Raw genomic sequence first — 20,976 nt, 5'->3', positions numbered from 1 at the left:
TCCTCATGCTTCCTAAGTTAGTTACCAGCCTTCGTAGTGGCAAAAGGCTTAGAAGATCATTGTCTCTTTACACTTTAATTTTGTATTGCATTTTAACAAGCAAAACTACATTGGATTAAGCTGCCATGTCTTACTGGACAGTTGAGCTGTCTATGGAGAGTATTTATTCAGCAGGTGACCATACTGAGGTTTAAAGGAGATACAGTAAAACCTTGGTTTGAGAGTAACTTGGTTTGAGAGCGTTTTGCAAGACAAGCAAAATTTTGTAATAAATTTTGACTTGATATACAAGCGATGTCTTGATATACAAGTAGCGTCATGTCACAACTGAGTATAAAAGACAAGAGAGGCACCTCTAACTGTAGCAATATGGTTACATTTAATGAAGGTACAACATTTAACAACTCACATGGTTGATGATTAAAGCAGGCACATCTAAGTATGCAGGCATCCGGGGTAAAGCTGTCCACGTAGACCATCCTTCGCACCACCATCGACGGCATCTCTTCTACGCTGCACTCCACAATCGCTCTACTGCAGGGTAGTCTTCTCGGTCACGATTGCAGACTGACAGCAGTGAGAGCCGGCGGTGAGGAGGACAGTCTATGTGGACAGCTTTACCCCGGATGCCTGCATACTTAGATGTGCCTCTTTTAACCATCAACCATAGGAGTTGCTAAAAGTTGTACCTTCATTAAATGTAACCATATTGCTACACTTATGCCCCGTACACACGGTCGGATTTTCCGACGGAAAATGTGTGATAGGACCTTGTTGTCGGAAATTCCGACCGTGTGTAGGCTCCATCACACATTTTCCATCGGATTTTCCGACACACAAAGTCTGAGAGCAGGCTATAAAATTTTCCGACAACAAAATCCGTTGTCGGAATTTCCGATCGTGTGTACACAAATCCGAAGCACAAAGTGCCACGCATGCTCAGAATAAATAAAGAGATGAAAGCTATTGGCTACTGCCCCGTTTATAGTCCCGACGTACGCGTTTTACGTCACCGCGTACAGAATGATTGGATTTTCCGACAACTTTGTGTGACCGTGTGTATGCAAGACAAGTTTGAGCCAACATCCGTCGGAAAAAATCCATGGATTTTGTTGTTGGAATGTCCGATCAATGTCCGACCGTGTGTACGGGGCATTAGAGGCGCCTCTCTTCTCTCTTATACTCTGTAGCTCCTGCGGGATTTTGCTTCTGATCTTCTTGTGAAGGCTGCCATTTGTGGATGGACATTTTATGGTTACACAACCTAAATGGTCGTGGAACGAAACATTTGAATTTCCATTATTCCTTATGGGGAAATTCACTTTGATATAAAAGTGCTTTGGATTACAAGCATGTTTCTGGAACGAATTATGCTCGTAATCCAAGGTTTTACTGTATATCAATGCATAAAGCAGTGCATGAAACAGAACAAATTATATTTCACACAGATACAAGCAGGCAGAGCATTCATAGACATGCATTTGTAATGCAACACAGAAGGGATGACGAGGCATGCATTGGATGCTGTGTGACCAGGAACAGGAAGTTGTCTTGTTCCATTGGTGCATAGAGACAAGGATGCTAAAACAATACAGGGATCAATCAGCCATGACACTACAAATTGCAGCCACAATATGTGAACCAATTACAAGATAAGGCAAACAAACGACAGAGTGACTATAGTTACATAAATAGCTAGTTAAAACAGTGAAAACCTTTGAATGTGTACAATACCTTTAAAATGCTGAATTTACAAATTTTATTTATAATAATAGGTAAAAAAAACAGAAAATTGAACCACTATATGGTCCCTTTAAATGAGTGCTTTATATAGTGTTTCATTTTTATTTTTTATTTTTTTGATAGACCTGCTGTAAATATTCTCTTATGGGGCCACACAAGTGGGCAGGCTCCCGAGCAGGGCTGTGTGCATCTATAGACTGCTAGTTCCTGCTGCTGTCTCTGTGTTCTGTGAGGGGATGAGCAACACAACTACTGGGACATTTTTTACCTTATTGGATTGAATGCAATAAAGTAAAAAATATTTTGATTTAAGAACCACTTTAATGTATATCCATTTAGATATAAAAGCATGAGGAATGTACACTCGGAGTTGAATAAAGACGACCCTGTGGAAAATGGGAAAACAATGCATTGTGATTCCACTGCATAAATTTTATTACTTCACGTACACTGTGAACCTTTCTTTGAATTGCAGAATTATCATGGGAATTGCTTTTCCAAAGATACATGATATAATAACTATTAGAGCAATAATGCAGTGAGATGAGTGTGAGAGTCCCATAGTGACAAAGCCAAGCCGAGAACTCTGCCATGACTATGTTTATTCAAGTGTTTAAGTTTCCTGAACAGATGTATAACTTCAGGGCTGCTTCCAAGCTTTCTTATAAAATCAGCAAACATTGAAATGTACTGCATTTGGGAACAGCGATTGTACAAATAGGTGAACATGTCTTCCACACTCTAGCTATTGCAGCATTATCATGGGATTGATCATGCTGCCATTGCTTTTCAGTTTATGGGCCAAGATTCAAAATAATGCCCCACAATAATTTATTGGGGTCCCCAGAAGACAATGATATTCAGCTGATGCTTGGGGCCTTAGCATTAAAGCCACTTTTGGGTTAAACTATGTAAAAAAGTGCACCCTGCAATAGAGCTGGGTTTACACTCACCTGTCCTGCCACCCCTTCCATTGATTTTCACTCTCTCTGGAGAACAATGGCCTCTTCACATCCAATACACTTCCAGGTATGTCAGATGCCTGGTTCTACTCTGTGCTTCCTTCCGCTGCCCCCTGTGTCACTACAGGAGGAAGGAACCATAGCGGATGGCAGGGGAAACAAGCATCTGAGTTCTCCGTAAGTTTCAAATGTGAATTTATTTGTTGTGGGTAAGTGGCAGCAACACCGTTCATAAATAAATGGTGTTTTTATTGCAGCATATTTTTCTGTAAGTTTACAAATGCATATAATTTCTTAAATATTGGTACCAAAATAATTATGTAAAACAGGGTCCAATTCACAGCTAGCCAGGCGGGGAGACACCTGACCAGAAACACTCACAGGATATAACAGCAATGTGTAGCAGAGCAGGTCTCAAGTGTGCCGACAGCATCTGTCTTGGGGGCAGAATGTGGACTGGCTGGTCCGTGCCCAAATGGGAAGACTTCCAGGAAGGATGGTGCCTATCCCTATGTCCCTATCATTTCCCTACTCCTCTGAAACAGCTCCCTACTGCTGTTCACTGTCCCTGACAGACAGGTGACCTGTCCCTACACTACCAACATGTTAAAGCTCACCAAGCATGGGAGCCAGGGTCTTAAATAGACTCAGTCTTACCCAAGATGGCCATTAGAGTCACATGGGGTGGCAGCTTCCAACTGGATAGTTTGACCCTGGAAACCATAGAGGAACCATATTCCTCTTGACTTCCTCTCCCTCTTCTATAATGCTGCGGTTGAGTTCCACCTGCCATGAAAACAATAGACTACATCTGCCTACACACTGATGATAATGAATTTTCAAAGCATACCGGGGTTCCTGAATACAAAGACCTACTTGTTTGCTTACTAGCAGCCTGAGTATCACTGATGATCTCTGCAAGCAGTAAGAAATATAAGGTGTGTCCCTCATCTAAAACTGCCCAACCATGAACCAAAATTAGGCCAATTCAGCAGGGACCAGCCGAATTTCCATCCATGTATGGCCACTGTGGATCTACCAATCAACTTCTGTTCAACTGCTCTGTTCAGCGCTGTAGGCTATTGACTGTAGCACTGATCAGTGTATTCTGACTGCAGGGAAGTCTCCCCTCTGTCATGATACAAAGACACAGCCAGGAGGTCTCCACCATCCACATCAAATGTGTGTGTGTGTGGGGTAATTGGGTCAGTTTTTTCATCTAACTTGCTGGCTGAATGAAAAAAATTGACTAACGTAGGAGCAGTTTAAGACTTGTAGCGTGTGTAATCTGATCTCCCTCCTATTCAGACCTATTTTATAGAACAACTTTTATCTGGATCCTGCAGGAAGCTCGTAATCTAAAGCTTTGGACCTGCTGACTTCATATATACCAGACAGGCAAGAGCTTTTGTTTTTTTTTACCTTGAACATATGTATTAAATATTGAAAAAAAAAAGAAATATACAAAACTTCCTGCAACGGCAGGAGGTATAAACAGAAAAAATAACTTTTAATTTATTCCTTTAACTTTCCTACAGCATTTCACCCCTTCATTAAAGAACAGAATTTTACAATTATAGATGTTCTTTATACTGATAGATGGTTTTGTCTCGATAAAACAAAAAAAAAAATACCTCCACCATTATAAGAACCTTATTTTCTCATCTAGAAGACGAAGCATAGCCATCACAGCACTTACCTTAAAAGCCAGGATGATACTGATGAAAAATAGAATAATCACAACAAGACATGTGGGATTCACAGACAGAATCTCTTCCTTGTATGGGAAACTGGACGGCTGCAAGAGAGATAGATTGTTGTTATAATGGATTCTATTAGAAAACACAGGATAATAAATTACTGGTGTCATTTCTGCTGGATGGAAAGAGGCTCCAGCTGTGATCCCACTCTGGGCATATGTAATGCTGTGAAGGGCTATTACTGCCTGGCGTTATGTCAGGGAAACAAACACAATTAGGTGACATGACAGATTTAATCTCTTATTCTTATTATTCTTTTTTACTCTTATTAGAAATAAAAGCTTTCCGAGCACATTGGGACAGCTTTATGGAGATATGTGGACCTCAAAGAAATGTTGTAACACCTGTGGACTTAATTAAGCAGCATGAAGAACATTATTATTATTACTCTGAGTTTCTGAACTTTGTGTGTCTAGGGCAGAAACTTTTTTTTAAAGTTTTTAAATAGAGTAGGTAATGGTTAGCAATACTGTGAAGATTTTACCATTGTCTGTGTCCTTAATGGGGAGATTCACTCTCTCTATTTGCCCTGATGAGCATTGTCAGCAGGTATGAAAGTAGATGAAAAGTCTTCCAATGAGGACACGTTGTGGTGAAACCAAGAGTAGAGTTTCCCCACTATTCATGTCTATGGGACATGATGTGAAGTAAAATCTCTCCAATGGAAAAGAGATAGCTGAAAAAAACCTGATGGATTTTTATCGTTCCCTACTCTATCCAAAACTAAACAAAATCTTGGGCTTTAGTTACACTTTATCTGATCTGAAGGAGACCCTCAAACTTCCAGGAACATCTGGCAGTCCGGGAAGAATGGAGATGATTGTGCCAGCAGGCTGGTCCATGGGTGCCTGTGCTGCCATCTCTTACTATCTTTGGGTTGGGGGGCTCGCATGTGTAAAACCAGAAGTGGTCTTTTTCCTGGCTGAACAGCTCTCAGCTGATTGTGGAGTTTCCTTACCAGGAACAAAGAGCCTCTTCCATAATCAGGCTCATAGCTAGAATAGTGACAATAGAACATTTTGCAGAGAAGTTTTTGAAAATTTAAATGAGGACTAATGATAGGCCAAAACCCCCAAAATGGGTGCTTCCACCAACACCATATAAAAGTCTCATTGACAGTTATTAACTGCTACTGAATACCTTTTTGCTCTTGGGGTTCCTAAAAGTAAACCATTACTAAAAGAAATCTGAGGTCACCCATTGCTGACCCTTTTTCTGAAAATGTTAGTTGATTTGCTGCACTGCTGATCTTATTTTTATACTTTCTGAGTCGCTGGTGTGGAACAAACATGCAGTTTGGGAAAGTCACAGTGGAATCATAACTGATATACATATTGACCTGTTCTCAGTCAGGCATTCAAGTCATTTATTCAGCATAAAGATACAAGGAGAAGAGAACCAGAATTATATAGAATAGGTTTGATTTTTTTTTTAATGTGATAAGCAAGGAGACAATGCATTTAGGGAGTTCCAAGGTGCTCCCTTCATCAAAACATTGAAAATGCTGGATGGGGCTGTTGCAAAATGGAGAAAACTTATTGGGTGTTTTAGACTGTTCTCAGATAAAGCATCCCTTGGAAAAATTCATCCATACCATCCAGATCATGCTGCATCCAGCATTTCTAGGTAAGTGGGCCTCATGGAACCTCCATAACGCTGTTTTTTTTTCTGAACAGTTTTTTTCTTTTTTTAATAAAATTTATACTGGACACAAGCAATCATTCTGTTGCTCCCTCCTTATATCGTTATGCTGATCAAATTATCTTAATTCTTACCAAGTCACTCACTTTTAGCTGGGTTCCTCTAGTTCCCTGCACAGAGCAGTTAAAACCAGCCTTTTCCAAAGTTTTTTTATTATGGAGAAACCCATGAAATAACTCTGCTAATAAGTACTATAGCTATTGATATAAATAAACAGAATAATGTAAACAAGCCCCCTTACATTGACGGTCAGAGGGAGAAGGGCCCTTTGCACTGGTGGACAGTGGAAAATGTGCCTGTTCCAATGGTGGTCTGTAGAAGAACGGCCCATTACATTGGTGGTCAGTGGGAAAATGTTTCCCACATTGGTGGTGAGCAGGAAAAATGCTCCTTACATTAGTGGTCATTGGGAAGGCTGCCCCCTGTCCTTTACAAATAGCTAAAAAGATCCTTAATATCAGTGGAAGAACTCCTAGCAACTTGTGAAACAATCCTAGCATTTTATGGAACCCTGGTTGAGGAAGGCTGAGCTCAACTAAGAGAAGATGAGGACACTCTGGAAGCCAATCAAGTTGCACCACATTGCGCAGAGAGCTGGTTTATAGTGTAGGAGGGCTGGAGGTTGACCTGAGCAGTGTGTTACTAATATTTCACTATCCAATAACCAGGCTGGGGCAGTCTTTGACCAACCTACTTTGCTTTAAGTGTAGTAGAGGAAAGTGAGGTCAGAACCTGGCTATGCTGCCTGAGAGGGATCTATAAATTAAAACATTGGCTGAAATTAATTACAACTTTTTTTGATAGGTAAGATAGTTCATGCTTACACCTCCACAATCAATTAATTACAATTAGATGGGTACATGTGCACTTACCTAATCCAATAGTGCAAATGACACATGGCTGTTTTAGTATCTCAGCAGATAGGTACAATGTCCACGTGCTACAAAATACCTTTCTAGAAATGGACTTTGTTAAGCGGTATTAAAAACTAAAACCAAAATGTAATATTTTGCAGCTTACCAATCATTAGATGTGGTCGCTGAATTTGTTTTCTTTTTTTTTAGGCTTTTCCCCTCTGTTTTCACCTGGTGATCTGGCCAGTAACACCCCCCATTATGGATGAAGGAGTGCATTGGGGCACCTTTGGACAGCAGCATTGTCAGTCTGGGGGGAGGGGGTTGTTATATGGACTAAAGTGATATTAAGCCTTTGTTTTTTCTTAAACTAAAATAACAAGCGTTATACTTATCTATTCTGTGCAATGGTTTCGCACAGAGCAGCCCCGAGGGGGGCCCCCTCTTTTCTGGAGTCCCCCCTGCCGCCACTCCAGGCCCCTCCTCTTCAGCGAGTGTCCCCAAGGAAAGTGGCTTTCCCTTGCAGGTCTGCCTTGACCTCTAGTCAAACCTTTCATTGTAATGGATGCCAAAGAGACTGAGACAGACAATATGTGGAACACAGAAGAGATATTTCTTTGCAATAGAAGCAGACGGGAGGTTCACTCCCAAGCACCCAGTCTATGTCTATTGTGACTGTGATTCTGTGACTACCCCCCCCCCCCTCGTCACAGCATTTGGTTAATATGCATCAGGAGCCAATGACTGTGGTGAGAGCTGGTGCATTGAGGTAAATGCATTAAGGTAAAAAAATCTTGAGGCTTTAGAATCACTTTAAATACACTAACAAATGGTAGCCAAACTCCAGCTAATAATTTATACACAGTTACAGCATACAGTTTTTTCCTTCTGGGATAAAGATTTTACAAAAATAAATAAAGGCTGATCTTTGTAAGCACCCCTGCTAGTGTTAAATGGTTTGTTTAATCTCTGTCACTGATACATTCTGCTGGAGAGCTTGTTCTTTTGAAAAGCAACAGATTTAGTGGCTGGATCCCCAGGTGAAAATAAAGTAAAGAAAGCCTAAACCAGAAAATGAACATGGCCATCACATCTATGAATTGTTAAGCTGCAATATAATAAATGCTTGCTTTTGGGTTTAATACTGCTTTTATTCGTAATGAAAATCCCAGTGCAGAATACAGTGTTGTGATAACTACAACGCGGGAGTGATTTCATTGTGTACCGCACTCCCACAGGAAATGATGTCATCCCACTGGCCTACGTTCAAGGCAAACCAAGCCAAACAGACCCTGAATGAAATGTCTCATACAAATACACATCTCAGTTTTCGAACAGACAAGCTCTATGATATCATTCAGCAATTAAAGTCTACAATTGCTTAAATGGCAAAATACATGCCAAGTACAGAAATTATAACAATAAAACTGACAACAGGAAAACACAAAACTGCTTATTATCTCGATTTATTATTTTTCTTGCTACATGACTGCATGGCTGCTGGCTTTGTGTCAACTTTCGGATATTGGATCATGAAAAAAATGACAGTAAATAGATATTTTGAGTTACTATAAGCAAAAGGTTTAGCAAAAAAAAAAATCTTTTACAATTTACATGTTACATATGGCAATTATATTTTTATACAGACTTGTTGCTTGCCTCTCAAGCGCTTATCTGAATATCAGATAGTACAATCTGCTACAATCTGCTAATTTGCTAAACATCTGCTTATAAACAGTACATATACACAGAGAATGCATTGTTTATAAGCAGATCCAGCTTACCTACAGACTTGCACTGAGATCAGTAAATCAAAAACACTGTTTAAGCTACTGAGCTCCGTTGACAATGGGTTATGTCTTAACAGGCGGTAATGAGAGACAGAAAAACACATGAAATGAGCCAACAGCTGAAGCCATTGACTGCCTGTGAAGATCTAAAACAGGGGTAGGCAACCTGGGGCACTCCGGCTGTTGCAGAACTACAAGTCCCATCATGACTCTGGGAGTAATTGTAACTGTCAGCCTTGCAATGCCTCCTGGGAAATGTATTTCCACAACAGCTGGAGGGCCCCAGGTTACCTACCCCTGATCTAAAATGTTAAAGCGGATCTTTACTTATAACAGTTTGATAACAATTAGGGGTTGATTTACTAAAACTGGAGAGTGCAAAATCTGGTGCAGCTCTGCATAGTAGCCAATCGGCTTCTAACTTGTTCAATTAAGCTTTGGCAATAAAACCTGTAAGCTGATTGGTTTCTATGCAGAGCTGCACTAGATTTAGCACACTCCAGTTTTAGTAAATCAACCCCTTAATGTTCTTAAAAGAACATACATTCTACATTAACAATTATGCTGCCAAAATTAATGTGTGCAGTAAATTGCATCCATCATTGTTCCTGTTTCTTCTTGCTGGAGGCCACCATTTTGTTGAAGCCTAGAGCATAGTTACATAGTTGGTAAGGTTGAATAAAGACAATAGTCCATCCAGTTCAACCTATGTAGGTGTGGGTGTGTCAGTGTCTATAATTATTTCCCATATCCCTGTATGTTGTGTTCTTTAAGTTGCACATCCAAGAGTCTTTTTAAAATATCCATACTCCCCACTGCTACCACCAATTGTGGAAGAGAGTTCCACTCCCTTATTGGAAACTCACCCCCTCTCCTTGGTCTCAAAAACTATATGTCACTTTCTGTAAGTAAAATATGTACATTTCCAGCCTTGATTGTACGGTCTTGGCTTAGTTAGACAGAAAGACTGACAGAAGCTTCAGGACTTAATTTTCTGACTAAAGTGCCACTATTTTTATATATCTGACAAAAAAGGAGAAAATATTTTTAAAACAATTGGGCTGACTTACTAAAGGTTTGCAATGTACTATGCAAAGTTAATTTTTTCTTAGCTTTGTGCATGAGGTGAAGCTATATTCACCTTGAAAATCCCATCAAGTATAAAGAACAATAAAAAACAGAAACAAGAGAGATGTACACTCCCCTATACATTGCCTTAAAGCCCAACTCCAATAAATTTGAAAATCATCCCCTGCAGTGGGGCAGTACCTCTATTGCAAGTCTGGGGGAAAGGAGAAGCACATTAACTTAGGTGATCCTCTGCTCCCTAGGTAAATAGCACTACCCTTCCAGCGGTGGACTGTCTCTTGGTATCATCAAGTCCAATAGACCTAGGGTATATGAAGCATGTATTAGTCTTGATGTCAGTACCTTAGACCAGTGTTTCTCAACTCCAGTCCTCAAGGCACCCCAACAGGTCATGTTTCCCTCAGATGAAACAGCTGTGGTAATTACTAAGGCAGTGAAACTGATCAAATCACCTGTGCAAAATAATGGCGAGCCTAAAAACATGACCTGTTGGGGTGCCTTGAGGACTAGAGGAGGAGTTGAGAACACTGCCTTAGACTGCTGGAGCATAGGGGAGAAGATGCTGCGGTCTGCCAGTCTAGCAAATCAAAGGAGCGGTGGATCAGGTAATTTACAGTGCTGAGAACTAAAAATAAGGATCCCTCAAGGTGCAAAACCCTGCTAATGCCAGTTATGAATTCATCTATAAATATATAAAAATAAACCCCTATACGTTTGAAACTGCAAAAAGGGGAGATATGGGGAAAAGGATTGGAGTGGGAGCTCTCGGTATCATATCATCAAAAACTCATAATAAAAACCCTGTTTGGGCTCAACCAACTCCAATGACATAAAAGAGTAGGGAAAAGGGAAAAGGAAATACACAGCCCATTGTGCAGGTGCAAAAAGTCAAAATTTATTGTATCAAAAACACATAAATGGAAGTGGTGAGTGTTGTTAATACCTTGATGTATCCAGAAGGGGGGAATTGCTGAGATATGAAAAGGGGAAGGGATGACACCCTGGGTCAACAGTGGTCTAGAGGAGGTATATGGAATTGAAAGATACAGTACAGTATGTATGTGGCATGAAACGCCAGAGATTTGAATGCAATACAATGTCCTGTAACCTCCCTCTCACTGTTGAAAACCATAATTTGATATCCAGAGTGTGCATGCAGGTTGACAGTCCTGGTCCATGGGAGACCATACATGGATCAAAGCATATAGTCCCAAGTAGAAAGAGAGTAAATGGATACTTATCAGGTGCTGATGGAAAAACAAATCTTCAGTGCCAGTACCATTGCCGATTTCCAATGAGGCCCATCAGGCTTAAGCAAGTGTTCATATCCTCCAGTCACAGGGGCAAGGTGGACATCGACGTAAATCACTGCATCACTTCCGTCTGTAAGACTACATCTGTAATATATCCCTGCAGTGTCAACATGCAATTCAAGCTGTCATCTGCCCAACTTTTGCTTGAATTGCATGTGGACATGCAATCATGTGGACATTGCATCTCCCTCTTGTGGAGATCAATGAGATTGCGATATATATTTGTGCCTGAACTGTCCACTATACCCAGTGTCTACTTCCTGGTGTGCAGCATGATAAAGCACCGGCAGTTGTTGATACACTCCCGGGTTCACCCGGAAGTGATGACGTGATGATACACCCGGAAGTGATGACGTGATTTACGTTGATGCTGCACACCTGGAGACACTTGAGGTTTTGCTATTTAAAAGCTCAGTTGGCTTTTATGCATAGACGGGACCACACTGCCTCTGACGCAGCTGGCGAAACCGGTTAGGCTCTCTTGTTTCCTTGTCCACCTTGCCCCTGTGACTGGAGGATATGAACACTCGCTTATACTTGACGGGCCTCATTGAAAATCGGCAATGGTACTGGCACTGAAGATTTGTTTTTCCATCAGCACCTGATAAGTATCCATTTACTCTCTTTCTACTTGGGACTATATGCTTTGATCCCTGAATGGTCTCCCATGGACCAGGACTGTCAACCTGCATGCAAACTCAGGACATCAAATTATGGTTTTCAACAGTGAGAGGGAGGATACAGGACATTGTTTTGCATTCAAATCTCTGGCGTTTTATGCCACATACATACTGTACTGTGACTGTGACTCTTTCAATTCCATATACCTCCTCTAGACCACTGTTGACCCAGGGTGTCATTCCTTCCCCTTTTCATATCTCAGCAATTTCCCCCCTTCTGGATACATCAAGGTATTAACAACACTCACCACAATATGTCAGCGTGTCTCTTTCCCAGGATCCAGGCCTGATCTTCCTAGGATCCATTTCCCGTTGGAAGCCAACTTAGCTCCACATCCTATTCACATGCATGCAATTTCTATGTTTCAAGTTATTATTGCTGCTCAGGATTGAAGATATTGTACTTTCACTTGCCGATAGATAGATAGATAGATAGATAGATAGATAGATAGATAGATAGATAGATAGATAGATAGATAGATAGATAGATAGATAGATAGATAGATATTACTGTCAGTGGATAGGGGCAAAAATGGTGGACATTAAGTTTTTATCACAGTATGATTGACACGTTGTGAACGATTCCGTTTTATTCATTGGCTATTCCATTTATGTGTTTTTAATATAATAAATTTTGACTTTTTGCACCTGCACAGTGGGCTGTGTATTTCCTTTTTCCCTACCCCCCTTATGTCATTGGAGTTGGTTGAGACTAAATAGGGTTTTTATTTTGAGTTTTTAATTTACAGTGCTTCTCCTCTCCTCTAGATGCAAATGAGCAGTTAACCCTTGCAGTGTGGGAGCATCCCTATAGAGATAATATTTACGTTTTCTGGAGTTGGGCTTTAAAATGTTTTTATTATCATAAACATAAATTATGGTGCTAATTAGTAACAAAATTGCTTGAGGCACTTATTAGTTTTATAGAGGCATCCTATCTAGTTTTGACATCTATATTTATTGATAGGGATAGATTCACCCTTGTAGGTTCTGGTATTCAAAATTATATACACAGTGCCCCTTGTGGAGAAATGTGGTACTGTCACTCTTGTGGTCCAAAATGTATATTTCTTTAATAGGGACCTTCTTTTTTAAGTATTCAGTGTTGCTTATTTGTAACACCTTTGTAGCTCTCACTTAATGCAAAGAAATATGTCTTCTGTGCTCCACATATTGCCTGTCTCAGTCTCTTTGGCATCCATTACAATGAAAGGTTTGACTAGAGGTCAGGGCAGACCTGCAAGGGAGACTGAAATAGAAAATAAAAATATACAGAAGGTGGATTTGTGACACCCTGATCCAAACTCTTCAGTGCTTTCTAAAGCCAGCCATAGATGGTGCGACTTTCTTTCCTGCAATGGCTTGCAGGAAAAAAAATCACTTACTTCCCCATCAACACAGTCAGCGATGGGGAAATGCCAGATGGGGAGCTATTGTGTTCTCCCAGGGATAGGGGTGCAGGGAGCAGTCCATTCTGGGAGAACACACAGTGATTATTGATGGTGGCTACAGCATGCAAAATCTGACAGGCTGATTGTATCCAAGTTGATCGATCAACTTGGGTACAATCAGCCTGCCCATACATACTTCTAATCTCGGCCGGTACTTGTGGTCTATGGCCGGCTTAAGGACTGACCTGGCAAAAGGCTGCTGATCAGGACTTCTGACTTTAATCTGCATGCTTGTTCCAGGTCAGTGACACAGAAAGTACTGAATCCAGAGACAGCCAGGCAAATAGTATTTTTAGAAGGAGATTAGCAATTGTAGGCTTTGTATTTTTCTCAGTACAAAAGTTTTTGTGTATGTATAGCCAAAAAAATTTTTATTTTTGTATTTTTTTTTTTTTTTTTTGAATAAAGTAGGAAAGGATTAAAACTTCTGTTCTTTTTTCTTTTCTATGTGTGTCCCATTGGTGAGATTTCCCTTAACTTCCTGCCCCAGAGACACAACAGGAAGTGAGAGGAAATCTCTACAGAGTGAGGAGAATTCCATTCTCAGACACTAGAACATGTGTCCCCATTTTAAGATGTACCCACTCATCGAGGACTCAAGCCAACAACAAAAAATAAAAAAATCTAAAAAAAGTTGGCGATACATAATTATTAAGGTCCTTTAATGCCTTAAAATTGTGGCGCTAAATGATAACCCCACACATTCTATAAATGTGATACAAACCAAATAGCAACTTCTCTAGAAATAAAAGATATGGCCTCACTATGGTAGTAAAACATGCAAAATCAGTAGTAAGAGAGTCTTAAAACCTTGTCAGTTTCTTTTTTGCCACCTGTTTTGGGGACATTTCCCTTCACTTCCTGTCCTATAGCCACAACAGGAAGTGAGAGGAAATCCCTCCAAAATAAAGAAATCACCAGGGTCAGCAGACCTATAGTCCCTATTGGAAGATTTTCCGTCTTTTCCTGTTCTGGTGACAACCCAAAATCTGTGTCTTTCTATTACTTTCACTCTTTGAGAAAACATTAAATAGTACAAATAGAGAGGGCGAATCTCACTAATAGGGGCAGAGACACACTGGAGTTTAGGCAGGGTTGCTCCTCACAAATTTACTTGCCAGGAATAGTTATCCTGGTTGATTGATAGAGATCTATTGATTTCTCCCTAAGTTTGGCCTTGTTGCACTTTTCTCTTCTACCACTAGGTGGCCGGGTACTTGGTGGTACTAGATATGAGAAGGGCAACGCAAGGTCGGGTTATGGGTATATGGGGTATCTCAGCCAATGGGCAGGGGTTTTCATAAGTCCCTTGGCCTGCTGGGAGAAACTATATATTCGGGTGGAGTCAGGTGATAGATGTTCTGTGCCACCTGGACGGCTGTCTGGGTGGACGTGTGTTGTACCGTCCGGGCTGCTAGGCCGAAGATTGGGCCTATCCAAGGGGCATCTGGCTGCTAGGCTGTCTGAGGGCCTATCCAGAAGCAAGAGAGCAGCACAGGGTTGGGACTGCGGCTTGCAGTCCAACCAGGAGTGCCGGTTCTGCCGGCCAGAGAACCTGTCGTGGTCGGAGGTATAGGGGAAGCTGTCGCCAGTAAGGGACCATCCGCCTTATTACCAGGGACCGCAGTGAGTAACTGAAGCAAGTACGGGAGCAGCATTCTCACCAACCGGGGATGGTAAAGAATCGTGAAACTTCAGTGGGTATCAAGCCAGGGACCCAGCCAGTGGAGGTGACGCTTGCAGAGCAGCCTTGTGTGTCAAGCCAGGGACTGAGCAGGCCAGTGGGATGAAGCTTGAGAAGTATCTTGAGTGCCAAGCTAGGGACGCAGCAGAGAGCCAGAGGTGATGCTTGAGGAAGATACTACCGTGAAGATTGGAGGAGCTCAAGGGGTTCATTGGCAGTGAATCAGAGGGTCTAGTGAGAGACCGGGAGCTCAGTGGGCTGAAGAACTACAAGGAGTGATTGTAGTGGAAGTGAAGAGGAACCATTAAGCTTTGTGTTAGGAACTGTTAAAGATTGTTGCCATAGGAGACAACATTCCTGCACATGCAGATGTGGCGTCTTGCTGGATGCCTTTCCCTGCATGGCTGTCCTCCTGTTGAAGTCTTGAGTCTGCCAATGAATCTACCTAAGGGTGTCCTGGCCCTAACCCTCTCTCCCCCCAAAAAGTTTAAGAGAAGTAAACTTTCTTTTGACTTCAAGAAGTGTCTGGCTCCCAAAAACTTGAACTACCTTGTACCCATCATGCCTCACAACCCACCATATACAAAAGGATGTCAGCTATCTCTGGCCCTGGAGGTTCTCATTAGACCGAAGGAGGCCTGGGACCTTGCTACACTTTAAAACAACATCAAATAATAGAAGTCCGTATGGCTAACGGTTCAGTACTTTCTATGATACTGCTAAGTTTATTCCTACGCATACCACAGACGTCTCAGTAACCTTACTCATATAAGGTGCTACCAAGAAGGCCACAGAATAGCTGAAGCCATGCTAGTGATTTAATGTAGAAGGCATTTCTCAAAAAATACATTTCCACAAATTAAAGTTGACGGGCCAAACTGAAACCCACAAACTCAAAGAACTTGGAAACGAGAGAACTGCATGTCTACAACAGAATGAGAAGGAACATCGGAAACGATTGCAAATCATTTTTATGGTAAAGAAAATGATGTGCCCGTGTATTATTTCTGGTTTAAAAAGATCAGTGCTGGCCAAGCAGTTGGATAATACAAGCCTGTGGGCAGGGCCTACTCACCCTGCACGTGGGATACCTTTTCACATGGAGCTCACTCATGAATGCTTAGAACCAGGCAGGGACCGCATTCATGTGACAATCAAACATTTTGGCGTTTAGCCGGGTTAGAGATGAGCCATACATGGTGTGCAGTAGAACATGTACAGAGTCCCTTCGTAAAGTGCTTTCCATGTCAATGCACACATTTCTCTTGCTATATACTACATTTTGGAGGGACACTGCAGAGCCCATGCCCTCTCCACTAGTTCAGCGTACCTCTGCCACCTCACTCCCAGTGACAGAATGGTGTCCCGCTGTGCACTAGCACGGACCTTATGCGTGCACTTGTTAACACCTTCTTTCCCATGCCTCGCGCAGAAGGTCTCCATATCATGGGATGGGCCCCAGTTGCTTTGGGAAACTTACCACTAGGGGGAGCCAGATCAACGACCCCTCCGCTACCGGAGGACCTGCCACCTACACCAGGCTTCACGACTGGCTGCAATGTACCTTGCGCTAGTTCTGGTTACCCATAGCAACTGCTTTCCTCCTCTGACTAGTCCTTGCCGGGTTAACCTTCCATATTGACTTACTCCATTCCCAAAATGTGCTTTACTGACCGTGTTCTCTCATACACCAGAAATCATCATGCTCCCCTTTGAATGACTTCAGGCCAGGCTTTAAATAGTTGATGCAACTGTACTTGAACATTTGTGAGAAAGTCCAACAGGTACATTTCCAGTGCAACATGTTCCTCTCTAATTGAACTAGACTGCCCAGGCGTACCTCAACAAGGTGGTAGTCCATTGCTGGAATTCCCCCAGACTTTGGAAATTCTCCAGACTCCAGGTGTCTTCTGCTGGACTGTTGGGCGCAGCAGTCTCCCTTAATGTTGCATAGGGATCATGTCATCTCCTAGAGTGGGTCAAACCGACCGACGTGACTCCCGGAACCCGCACTTCTCCCTATATTTATGTCACAGGGCAGAAAGGCAGGGCCCAAAAAGCCCGGGAACTGAGGTGCAAAATGTTAACTCCTTCCCCAGCCTGGACCAGCCTTCCCCATTCTGCACAGAATACCTTTGGGATGAATTAGAGTGGAGACTGCGAGCCAGGCCTTCTCATCCACATCAGTGCCTAACCTCGCAAATGCGCTTCTGGAAGAATGTTCAAACAATCCCATAGACACACTCCTAAACCCTGTGGACAGCCTTCCTAAAAGTGTTGAAGCTGTTATAACTGCAAAGGGTGGGCCAACTCAAAACCGCACCCTATGGACTAAGACTGGGATGCCATTAAAGTTCACGTGTGTGTAAAGGCAGGTGTCCTAATACTTTTGGCAATATAGTGTATATGGATTCCTTGCATAGTTTTTTTTCACATTTATATAAAGGTATGCATGTATAGTCTATTTTTATTTTGAGGACAATTTTTTAGCACTTCCTTTAGTGATTAAGTTAAAAAACAAAAGCTGGCAGAAGAGATTATTGTGCTTTTTAGCATTGATGGAGGAATCAAGTGATTTTTGTCTGTTTGGGCTGAATAAAAGAAATCCAAAGGGGTCTATGTATTAAATATTTGCTGTGTGATTGTCCTAAGCATTCACACAAGGCACCACAAATGTTTGTTTATTAGTGTGATATGATTATCAGCTTCAATCTAGTGGCCATTTTGTGGTATTTTTCATTTCCATTACATATATATATATATATATATATATATATATATATATATATATATATATATATATATATATTACTTAATAAGTATTTCAAAGAATTACAAAAAGCCAACTAGAAAACATATGGCAGAAAAGGTTGGATAACAGTCTCTGGATACATGACTATTGTATACCAGATGTATCTAGTTTCCCTTTAATATCACACCCTTTAAACCTGCTACGTACCCCCATCCCTATTTACCCCAAATAATTGAGACCACACCCATCTGGAGTAAAATATTGGCCGTAGCAGCCAATTATCTTTATTAATAATAACCAATAAAATTAATTTCAATATCAACTTAACGTAACTGTATAAAAACACCTGACATATCAGTTAAATACTCCCGTTGGTCTTTGCAGGGAAAAACCCACCAATCTTAAACTCGATCCAATCAGGCACTGCGGTACCTTAACTAAAATAGGCCTCCAGCTGACATGCTAGCTCGGAGACAACAAACCAATTGACCGCAGTGCACCCAATAACCAATTCCAGCTAAAACCTCCGTTAGCTGGAATACCACCAACGGGCCTCATACTACTGATGGGTCCCAAACTTTACCATAACTCGGGTTTAATCCTTCACCCGCAAAGACCAACATCACGCCACTGCCACGACATTCCAACATTTGAAATTGTACCAACAAAATCCATATAGACCATACTTACCAATTTTAGGGAGGGAGGGTGGGAAGCTCTCTCTTCCAGACCAACTGAGCTGGGAAGGGACCTTGCCCCCTGTTCAGTTAATTTTTGCTCCACCCCTTCCTAATAACCTACCAATCCCAATTGTTCTAACATAAACATCCCTCAAACTATGTTCCACTGTTAACTCTGTCATGCCCGCCCTTTGCTTATTATTTTTATTTCTTTGCTCCGGGCTTTCTTGACTATTGTATACCAGATGTATCTAGTTTCCCTTTAATATCACACCCTTTAAACCTGCTACGTACCCCCATCCCTATTTACCCCAAATAATTGAGACCACACCCATCTGGAGTAAAATATTGGCCGTAGCAGCCAATTATCTTTATTAATAATAACCAATAAAATTAATTTCAATATCAACTTAACGTAACTGTATAAAAACACCTGACATATCAGTTAAATACTCCCGTTGGTCTTTGCAGGGAAAAACCCACCAATCTTAAACTCGATCCAATCAGGCACTGCAGTACCTTAACTAAAATAGGCCTCCAGCTGACATGCTAGCTCGGAGACAACAAACCAATTGACCGCAGTGCACCCAATAACCAATTCCAGCTAAAACCTCCGTTAGCTGGAATACCACCAACGGGCCTCATACTACTGATGGGTCCCAAACTTTACCATAACTCGGGTTTAATCCTTCACCCGCAAAGACCAACATCACGCCACAGCACACACCAGGGTAAAGCCTTACCCTTGTGTGCCCTGCCAAACCCTCAATGTTCGCTTTATCCCATCCTGTATTCCCAAAGCCCACATCGTTCAGGTGTACCCCATCTCTCCGCAAGTAACGCCATGTATCCACCTCTAACACCATGTGCCTGATAGCCAACCCACCATTCCTGACCACGAAACCACTGACTTCCTTGTTAACCATCTTACGGGCCCCGTTAACCTTGTCCACCGACCTCGCCAACCTCCATGTAGTACGTGCCACTATGTCCGACCACACAATCAACATGTGTGGAAAAGCCATCCTAAGTTGCCAAAATCAAACTTGATGTCTCGCACCAAATCTAACATTGACCTGAGCCCCAGATCATTGCTGCCAACATGTAACACCCACCCGTCAAGAGGCCTATCCATACGTGCAAATCTACACACCTACGACACCGTTCTACCCCATAGCATACCAGGCCCCCCAACCACCGGAGACAGGCTTCCTGTCTGGAAAAACCCCAACTGTCTCCCATCCCTTCTGGCATCACCTCTCCTCGCCCCCCAACACATATAGGGGTGGCCCACTGTCCAGACCAGGCACTGCATTTGACCTGAAAGAAAAGAACAAAAAAAAAAAAACAAACCCCCCAATAAATCAGATAGACACCCCAACACATATAATCTTTTCAATGTACTCGTAGCCACCCTTATCCTAAAGGAATGGGATGAAAATTTTTTTTTTTTTTTTTGATCCCCCAAACCAAGTGCCTTAAACATTTATTGAAAATTTCAATGAATTGAAAAATGCGATAACGACAACCCATCCTGATGTACCAAAAGGGGGGACCACCCCACCCCCCCGGGCGTATGGCAAGAAACCCCCCGCACCAATTGTACTGGGCACAAGGGAGAACCTGGCAGTGAAAAAAAAAAACCTGCACCGTTATTCCCTTGCCCCGCTGATTCGTTTTAGATTTTGTAACCAATATGGACAATCTGTCCTCCCCACAACTGACATCCATTACACCCAATCCCCCATTTTTCTTTTTAGAGGGGCTGACTAATTCGCTAATTCGAAACGCCCCGAAAAACGCCAAGGCGAATGCCACCTTAAACAAAACTACCTCATAACCTGACGAACAAGTAACGTCTAACTGCGCCACTGTCCTACCTAATAGCTCGAACGAAACCGGGCGCCTAGCGTCCCTCCCCAACTTAGAACGCCAGTAAACCTTCAATGCCTGCCCAACCCAAAATTCCTTAGTAAAGTCAGATAAACCTTGAAGTTTTAACCAAAACGCCAGGCCTGCCAACTTCTTTTTCAACCCAGACACCGACACCCCCTCCTCCAGATTCCGGGAAACAAAATACAAAAAACCAACAACCAGAAATCTTGTTCCTCATGGCCTTCCACCACCTGTTGCAGCATTGATACCCAATCCTGCCATACACTGTTGTAAGCTGACCACGTCGCCTCGCTCACTGACTGTCTAATCCATTCCGCTACTCTTCCAAGGCCATCCTCCACAGCCGCTCGGGACAAGGGACCCCGTTCTGCTCCGCCCCTGGTACCAACTCCCGCAATCTGTCGCACTGAAAGCGAGATAGTGCATCAGCAATGACATTTTCCACACCAGAGAGGTGCACAGCATAGATGCACCCATTCCGCTGCCAGACAGCGCAATACAAGGTGTCTGAGCAACCTTACCACCGGCGGTGATGCAGCTGAAACCTTGTTAATTACTTGTACCACCCCCAGGTTGTCCCCGTGAAATCTAACTTTCAAATTCCTGAAAGATTCCCCCCAC

General features: G+C 42.2%; 1 protein-coding gene across 2 annotated transcripts in view; it reads right to left on the bottom strand.

The window, feature by feature from the left end:
* LAPTM4B (lysosomal protein transmembrane 4 beta) overlaps positions 1–20,976 on the bottom strand; it is a 187,961-nt gene that overhangs the window by 27,965 nt on the left and 139,020 nt on the right. For both annotated transcript variants that reach the window (XR_012244551.1, XM_073632017.1), the window contains exon 5: positions 4,405–4,503. Coding sequence is in view for 1 of the 2 variants with exons in the window: in XM_073632017.1 (XP_073488118.1) it covers positions 4,405–4,503 (99 nt within the window). In the remaining variant the exon portion in view is untranslated. The remainder of the gene's footprint in view (positions 1–4,404; positions 4,504–20,976) is intronic.

This window comes from Aquarana catesbeiana, linkage group LG05, assembly GCF_042186555.1.
Source record: "Aquarana catesbeiana isolate 2022-GZ linkage group LG05, ASM4218655v1, whole genome shotgun sequence".
NCBI lineage: Eukaryota > Metazoa > Chordata > Amphibia > Anura > Ranidae > Aquarana > Aquarana catesbeiana.
This window is presented reverse-complemented; position numbering and strand designations above follow the sequence as displayed.